The following is an 8502-nucleotide window of genomic DNA, read 5'->3' as shown; positions in this document are numbered from 1 at the left end:
TGAAAAATTATTATTAAAAAAAAACAACAAATTATTTTAACATAATATTTCTATATTAGCCCTCGGGTCTTCTAGTGATTTTTTCCTAAAAAAAATTCACACCGAGTCAACGGTTTATAATCCACAAATATTTTTAAATTACAATCGTAAAGCACAGGTGTACTGCTTAAAAAGAAAAATATGTGTGTATTTCCTACACTTTGAAAATTTAAATAAGGCTAAGTTCTCACACACCGCATTGACGTTACATAACAGCTCGCAAGATCACATGATTTGTTATTTAATACAATTTCACAGCATTTATAACAATGAGCATTACATAAATAACCTCAAAATACACTATAAGGTACAAGGTCTCTGTCACTATCAGACACTTTATAGGTTAGGTATTGATTTTACATTGCCTTGAAGTGAATTTTCCACTATCACAGCAAAATACACTTACACATTATGTAACAAGAAAGATTTCACATGATTTTAGTCGTTTTAGTTCTTAGAATCCATAGTTTCAGCTAAAACCTTGGCATACATTTGTTGGAACTAAATTAGGTCATTACATAACCTGGCACACACAAGTGATCACAGAAAATCTGTTTGGAACCAATGTAAAATAAAGATTTTTTGCATTTAGAACACACTTGAAACTATTCAAAATGAAATCTCTGATGTCAGCACTGCATTTTGTTAATTTTTGCACACAAGTGGAGTCATTATGTAACACTTTTTAATGAAACAAATACAAATATTGGAATCAATGTATAACGCTTTATTTAACTAAAAATAAGTTACTAGGTTTGATTTCGCTTCTAATAATACATGATTTCAGGGGGAGCGGCTATTTTGTAGTGATTTAATTCAAATCACAGTTGAAATTTGTTACGGCAACAAGTTACTTAAACTTATATGATTTAGAGGACCTTCTTGATCTCATCATATAACACAAGTACGAAAGCACCACCCGTGCCTCTGAGAACATTGGAGAAGGCACCCTTGAAGAAGGCTTTAGGGCCTTCACTTTTGGCGATCGTCGCCCAGCAGTGGATAGTGCTCTTGTACAACATGTCGCCCTTTGCGCGACCAGACTGCATCATCATGCGCCTACGGACTGTGTCGAAGGGATAGGAGATGATGCCAGCGACTGTGGTGACGGTTTGCGCAATAGCCCAGCTGATCACGATCGGTGTGTTCTTGGGGTCGGGTAACATGCCGCGCGCTGTGTCGTAGAAACCGAAGTAGGAGGCGCGGTAGATGATGATACCTTGCACTGACACGCCGAAACCTCTGTACAGACCAACAAGGCCATCTGACTTGAAGATTTTGGTTAGGCAGTCGCCGAGGCCGTTGAACTCGCGGTTGCCGGCACCCTTGCCGACATCGGCGGCGAGACGCGTACGCGCGAAGTCCAGGGGGTATACGAAGCAAAGGGATGTGGCTCCTGCGGCACCACCCGACGCCAAGTTACCGGCGAAATAACGCCAGAACTGGGTGTTCTTGTCGACGCCGCCAAGGAACACCTGCTTGTACTTGTCCTTGAAGGCAAAGTTGAGCGCCTGCGTGGGGAAATACCTGATGACGTTGGCGAGATTACCACGCCAGTAAGAGAGCAGACCCTGCTCCTTAGGAATGCGGACGAAAGCGTCGACGATGCCCTTGTAGCGCTGGTCTTCAGTAATCTGCTTGCTCACGTGCTGTACCTGCAGCAGCAGCTTGACGCGCTCGATGGGCGCTACTGCGGTCTTGGAGACGGCGGCAGAGATACCACCGGCGAGGAAGTCCTTCGCGAATGCGACCGGATCGGCTAAACCACCCGACATTTTGTTGGATTACGTGTGCTCTTCAAGTAATTACGGCGTCGACACAAAATTCTAGTTCACTCGCGGAATGGTAATTATCACGAAACACGAACTCCTGATTTTTGTTCTCAGGAGATATGCGTTTGTTTCGTGATCGCAAGAGCACAGGGGTAGGTGTGTGCCTTTTTCGAAATTCGATCGATCACGTTCTCTCGCAGTTCTGTCTGGGAGGTGCGGCGCAAAAGAAGGAAGGAAGGGGCAGGGTGGCAACCTAGCAAAAAAAGTACCACGAGGCCAGGGTTGTCATACTAAATGCAATATTCCCCTATAATACGATCGTCATAAAACTTGTTTCCGTTTGAGTACAATACTGATAAAGATCTATTAAGTAATGAGCAATGGTTGGAAAAAGGTGTTCTACATATATAGATACATGCATAGATATAGCTACAAGGAGCTACATAGAATTTTCGAGACCACCAAATATTAATTAATTACTTTTTCGAATTCCGGAATTTCTGGAAATGGTTTTACTGCATTGTATGACAAAACTACTGACTTTGGTTGCCAAAGTAATTCTAATGGTGTTATATAAACAATGCAGTAGATCACTGACCTTTTACCAAAATAGAGAATAAAAAAGTAACGAGAATGGTCACTCTCTCACTCACTGATCACTCTCATTGATAATGAATAATTGCAAATATGAATTAAGGAAATGTATAAATTGCTCAAATTGGCGTGACATGAGCCAATGGTATAGAATAAATGGCAATAAAAGTTAATATTACTTCATTTTTAACTGCCTCCGTGGCCGAACGGTTACCATGCCGGACTGCCACGCAGAGGTCCCAGGTTCGATTCCCGGGCCGGGAGAAATATTTGTATGGCCTACATTTATTTCTCTCGTGAGTTTGGGTGTAATTTGTGGTTGTCTATGTGTGTGTCCATGGCACCCGCGACACAGGGTTTCCCTAGTGCGGGGCTATGTTGAATGTGAGCGTTAAAAAAAAAAAAAAAAAAAATTTTAAATTTTTTGTACGTACACTGAGTTAATATAAATGCAAAATGTGCTTCAATGTCACTAATGATTTACATTCAATTCTATACCACTTGTGACAATATCATCAAATTCCGTAACTGTCAAATGTCAAAATGTCAAAATTTATCACTAAACACAATAACTGTTACGCATTTAAGGAGCTCGATAATCAAATTTTATACGAGTAGAAAGAAAAGTCATATGATTGCAATTCGATAAACGAATTTCTTAAACTTTTTTGTATGAAGATTTGAAAATTATTCAAAATTCTGGAAAGGCTAATGGCCATGTCTTCGTGTATCTTGACTACTTGTCCTGAGATCCTAGACGTCAAGATAGGCTCAATTTATATTGCGGCGGAACAGAATGGAAGCGAATTTTTGTAACGATATTGTACATAACGTAATGAAATTGTGTAACGTACAAACTGGATACGAGCCAAAAATCACATCGCACGTCTTCCGCAGAATTCTAGCGCATGCTCGAGCATTCCGCAGTTGCTGTCGGCGACGCCTGGCGAACCAGCCGTAAGGGGCACGAAGGCAGGCACTGAGACGTAAATGTCGACGGAATACTACAGCCTCAAGACGCAAGAATGCTCGAGCATTCCAGCGACCGGACGCACCTTCTCGCACAGCGAGGCAAAATTTACGTAGTAAGGCTCAAGCCTTAGGCGGGTTTCTTTGGTGTGATAAATATTAAACATATTTATAGAATCTAGTGCTTGAAAGAAGGCAAACAAAATTAAATAGCAACACAACTATGACGTCTGCAGATATCGTTTAGATTTTGCTTTAACGACTGAACTTTTCCCGCAGTATATTATATTATTGAGTTGGCACTTGTCGGTCTGAGAAATAAATAAATTGTTTATAGGCTTGAATCATGATTATTTTCAGTATATTTGTTACAATGATTTATTGTAAAATACTTTGATAATCATTGTTCTCCTGTTTTGAGAAGCTAATAGTTTTTATTAAAACATATTTTTTTACAACTGCTGGATGTTTGGTTAGGTTTTTTGCATTTTCGTGTAACGTATATGTTCGTTATTTCTATAAATAGTTATACTAGTGTGACCTAAGTTTACTTCCTTATTTTATGTTACCAATATTGATATTTTTGTCAAATTAAATTTTATAGGAACAAAACGCAACTGTACTCGCCGTGCTTAATTGTGTTGATCGATAGGCATTTGTGGAAAAGGTGTTATGCTTTGTGGCACCGTTTGAGTTACGTACTGTTTAGAAGTACGTATAGTAAACATTCCTTTAATACAGTCAAAATTAACTGTCTTAATTTAGGCCGTAAGGTGAAAATAGCTTACTACTGTCTTATTTCTACACAGCTCTCTTTGTCATTTTCAATACTATAAAACGCCACGGCCTCCGAACATGACGTACATGAAGTACTACCAACATTTACGAAATAATTCTAACCTCAAAATGATCTAAAACTCATTATATTCTCGAAGTAATATATTCTCTCTCCTTTTTACTTAGGGCAATAGAAGAAATAAACAAGATTAAGGAAAAAAAAACAATTAATCAAAAGTGAGTTTATAAAGTACCAAAACTAGTGAAAGGAATGACGAGCAAGCACAGCGTCAACTTCTTATAAATTTTGTTGTATATAATTTTTAAACACCCTCATTTAGCACTTAGTAAGATAAATAACGTTTTTTATTACCAATAGAAGTTAAGGCGTAAGTTAAACTACAATTTTTTTGTCGTAGACTAACAAAACGTTCTCGATGGGTGGTAAATAAGTTCCAGTGTTTATTTTTTCATTTATTTCGTATTTGCAGTATGCCCATGAGCCGTATGAACTCCCCTGCGGTCGGTATGGACGACGACGGTGTCGCAGGACACGCGCTTAGCGATTTTCTCCTTCATTTAGAGAACTATAACCCTTCTATACCAGATTCTGTTGTAGCTCATTATTTGAATATGTCTGGATTCGAATCTCAAGATCCTAGGTAAGTACGGCACTTATAAGGCTTTTGTGTGCTGTGTACTATATAAAATTTTTTATGTGGGAATTAAAAGTAGTGTTGAGCTACTCATACATGAGCCACCTCTTTCATAACCACTTGCTTAGTTGGTTTGTCACAATACCTCGTTTCATAAAATTGTCCCGCATCCTCAAGCATAAGCTCAAGCGCAAGCACAAGCTCTGTTTCTCACCACTGCCTCACTTCATTTGAAGTAGGACATTGTACTACCTCATTTTTTCAAATGAGTTACTCTAATGCTCTGGCCACACAGAGGCGGCCACGGAACTGTGCCGGGCGCGGGAATTTTTGTAATGTACGTTTTATTATGAACCCTGCCACACTGAAATGTTTCTGCTGCTCCCACTGTGTGGCCGGAGCATAACTTGATTTTAATTTTAATGTCCTATCCAGCGCTAATTAAAACTTGATGCCCAACATGCAGCATTAACTTGGCTGTAATATATATCGCCCAGGACATGAGTCTCCTTTGGAGAAATAGGGTTGGAAGCCACCTCCATAGCCCTCTGCTACATTGAGAACAACATTGGAAATACCCACAAGCAGTCACATACCTGTAGGTTAATAATACACCACTTAACAATAGTAAAATTATGGCAGACAATCATTGAATAAGGCGATTAACACACTGCCCCGCACCTCACGACGGTGCGAGAGCTGCTTTTTTCAACCTTGTACTGAAGCACCTCAGTTTGTATGGAAAACACACGTCCAACACAATGAAATGAACCAGCAAAGCATTGTGTAAGGTCATGTGTGCTTTTTGGGATAAGATGTTGCTCCCCATTGAACCATTTATGGCTCCATTTACTGCGTTTATTTTTCGTACCCTTCTTTCAATGTCCTCATCAAACTTCCCATCTCTTGTAAACACATTACCCAGATACACAAACTCATTCACTTGATCAACATTCATATCTTGTATTTCAATCTTACATACCGTCACGTTCTCATTTCTTTCAAAAACCATCACTTTCGTCTTCTCTGCATTAATCTTCATACCTCTCTTTCTAAATGACTCATTCATAATATCTAGCATAGCATTCTTTGCAACTCTCCCTCTGACGGCGCAAGGATCATTTGGTCATCAGCGTATACGAGGCACTTGATGCTGGACTTGCCCATTTGCACTCCATAATCACTCTCACGCAGCTCCTTCATACAGTTGTCCATAAACAAATAAGGTTCACAGTATTAGAAGCTGGGGTGCCAGGGTTGCGCACCCGTACATTTACACAATCAACTACTGGGAAGATGTAGCTGGTGAATGACCCCTGACAGAACGATTTATTATCCTTCACCTAAAAGCTCATACATTTCCAAGTAAATGTCGCACGTAAATTCCGAGAAACTTACGGTGCAAGCCCGGATTCGAACTCAAGGCCTCTGCTTGAGAGACGGTAGGTCAAACCATCAGGCTACCATGGTGGTACTGGGTACACCTAAAAACAATTTTAAAACTGTCCTCTTGTCATGAGAGTCTTTGAGATATACCTATAGCAGCAGTAGAGCTCCTTGTGAAAGAGTTCATCCAGGGAAGTACTGCCACCTTACCTATTTCTGCCGCCAAACAGTGTGAACATTACTTGAAGGATAAGGGTGCTAGGGAAATTACAGGCACATGGGTCTCAGGGTGACGGGCACAGTGGCAGTGTCCCCCTGATCTTTGTGATTTAAAACTGAGTGGCACTGCAATTGTTATGGACAGGCCTGTCGCTGACCACCAGACCCACTACTTGTTCTTCCCGTCACATGGTACCATAAAAAAATATACATACCACTGATTTTTACTATACAATGCAATAACTCTTCTGTCCTTGAAGAATTTGCTATTTAAAAAAAAATGTAATTAATTTATTATATTTCAGGCTAATTCGTCTAATAGCGATTGCAGCACAGAAATTCCTCTCGGACATAGCAAATGATGCCCTACAGCACTGTAAGATGCGGACATCTAGCCAAATAAACCAGAATTCAAAAAACCCTAAGGGCTCTAAGGAGAAGAAGTATGTTATGACCATGGAAGATCTTGTACCAGCATTACAGGAATACGGAATAACAGCGAGAAAGCCACATTACTTTGTTTAATATCAAATTTTATTGTACATTAAGCTGATTTATAGTGCATTGACCTTACCTTATGCATAGAGCTGACGATGACAGCAGACCAATGGTTAGCAAAATTGAAGCGGGACCGGGTTCAATTTTAGATGACTTTATGAACTATCTTGTTTTAAATTGGTTCAGTTTTGGGTAGTGCCATCCGGAAGGTTTATTACTCTGTAGTACAAGGAACTTTAACACTAGGTGATTGATATGCAGATACATAATAAAAGCTTGTTTTCGTGTTATTATAAAAAGTCATTCCATGGTGACACGGGCAAGTTTTCTCTCTCACTAATGATATTTATAAATGTCTTTGAAACTTAAAAAATAATCTATAATATTGAATATCACAATGTTTTACGACCATGAAATTAAATTATTTTTTGTAAAATTACTGTTTTTGCCAACGTGCAATCGGTCTTAAATAAGACCATAAGCAATAATTTTTTTTTTATAAATTTTATGCCTTTATGTGGAAAACTATTTAGCCCAGTTTGTTGAATCCTTGTGAAACTACTACTAGTTTGTTATAATTATTAATACAAAGTTGAACACAAAGAAACATTCGTTCGATCCGCCATGGTTAGAACCAGCGACCTCGCCAAACCGTGCCAGTACTTTTCTGGACGAACTCTCACAAGTAGCTCTAGTGCTACTAGGTCTAAACTAGTTAATAAAAGAGGGACTATATTATTATGATTTATTCACAGGAGGGCGACGAATTTTTAATTAAGAATGCTATTTTTTATTTATTTAAAAATGTTGAATACATCTCTATTGAGACGTATAAATTTAAAAGTTGAAGGAAAGAACTGTAATTAAAAGTCATGTTCCATGGAATGACTACAAAATCTATTTTGCGTACGTAGTACAGTGATGAGCACATCAAGACTGAGACTTTAGACTGTTATTAACGCGACTGGTATAGAGTTGAATTTAAATATTAGTGTCAGTCTTGACGTACTCTGTACTTTCAAATTGCAGCAACTAGGCACACGTAAGCCTTTTCTCACACGAGGCGACAGTCGCGGCGGGCGACAAATATCATATGTTTATAATTGCCACAAATTAAAAATTAACATTTTAGTACAAAACAATTTTGGACATGGTGTGTGTAACGTTCAAATTAGATGCTTGTAGAAACGCTGCAGTACGTTATATTTCACTAATTATGACTGCTTGCAAAAGTGGCGCGCGACTTAATCAAAAGTAAAAGTTCTGACGGGAACTGTTTCTTGTGGTCAGATGACGGTACAAGAACTCAGATCACCAATACCGTGAACTATATAAATTTAGCTTGCAATTAAGAATGGATACTACTTACGTAAAAATTTGTAGGAATCGTGTTTTCACACTGTATATTAAACAGTGTGCATCCTAAATTTTACTATATATTTTTTCCAAAAGTATTTAATATTCGATATTTAATTTAATATTCGATATTTAATTTAATATTCGACGCTTTCACTGTTATGCGGAATCAACCAAAGCCATTTGAGGTAGTATAGACTCTGAATTAATAAAATTACGCAAGGTTCTAAATCTTA

General features: G+C 38.6%; 2 protein-coding genes across 2 annotated transcripts; one reads left to right on the top strand and one right to left on the bottom strand.

Annotated features, from left to right (window-relative positions):
* Window positions 1-604: 604 nt before the first annotated feature.
* LOC113226050 (ADP,ATP carrier protein) lies at window positions 605-2063 on the bottom strand. The gene has a single exon (XM_026458556.1). It carries the CDS (start codon window positions 1812-1814, stop codon window positions 909-911), a length of 906 nt encoding a protein of 301 aa, XP_026314341.1. The 5' UTR covers window positions 1815-2063; the 3' UTR covers window positions 605-908.
* A 2349-nt stretch (window positions 2064-4412) lies between these two features.
* Window positions 4413-8253, top strand: LOC113226084 (transcription initiation factor TFIID subunit 10-like). The gene is made up of 3 exons (XM_026458602.1): window positions 4413-4540; window positions 4643-4813; window positions 6718-8253. Exons 2-3 carry the CDS (start codon window positions 4644-4646, stop codon window positions 6935-6937), a joined length of 390 nt encoding a protein of 129 aa, XP_026314387.1. The 5' UTR covers window positions 4413-4540; window position 4643; the 3' UTR covers window positions 6938-8253.
* The last annotated feature ends 249 nt before the right edge of the window (window positions 8254-8502 follow it).

This window comes from Hyposmocoma kahamanoa, unplaced genomic scaffold (assembly GCF_003589595.1).
Source record: "Hyposmocoma kahamanoa isolate Upper Pololo Valley unplaced genomic scaffold, ASM358959v1 181, whole genome shotgun sequence".
Taxonomy (NCBI): domain Eukaryota; kingdom Metazoa; phylum Arthropoda; class Insecta; order Lepidoptera; family Cosmopterigidae; genus Hyposmocoma; species Hyposmocoma kahamanoa.
Note: the sequence above shows the minus strand (reverse complement) of the source record. Positions and strands in the feature narration are given on the sequence as shown.

Coding starts and splice junctions, on each gene's coding strand:
- LOC113226084 (XM_026458602.1), top strand. CDS start 4,644: ATGCCCATGAGCCGTATGAACTCCCCTGCGGTCGGTATGGACGACGAC. Junction 4,814..6,717: donor TTCGAATCTCAAGATCCTAG/GTAAGTACGGCA, acceptor ATTATATTTCAG/GCTAATTCGTCTAATAGCGA.
- LOC113226050 (XM_026458556.1), bottom strand. CDS start 1,814: ATGTCGGGTGGTTTAGCCGATCCGGTCGCATTCGCGAAGGACTTCCTC.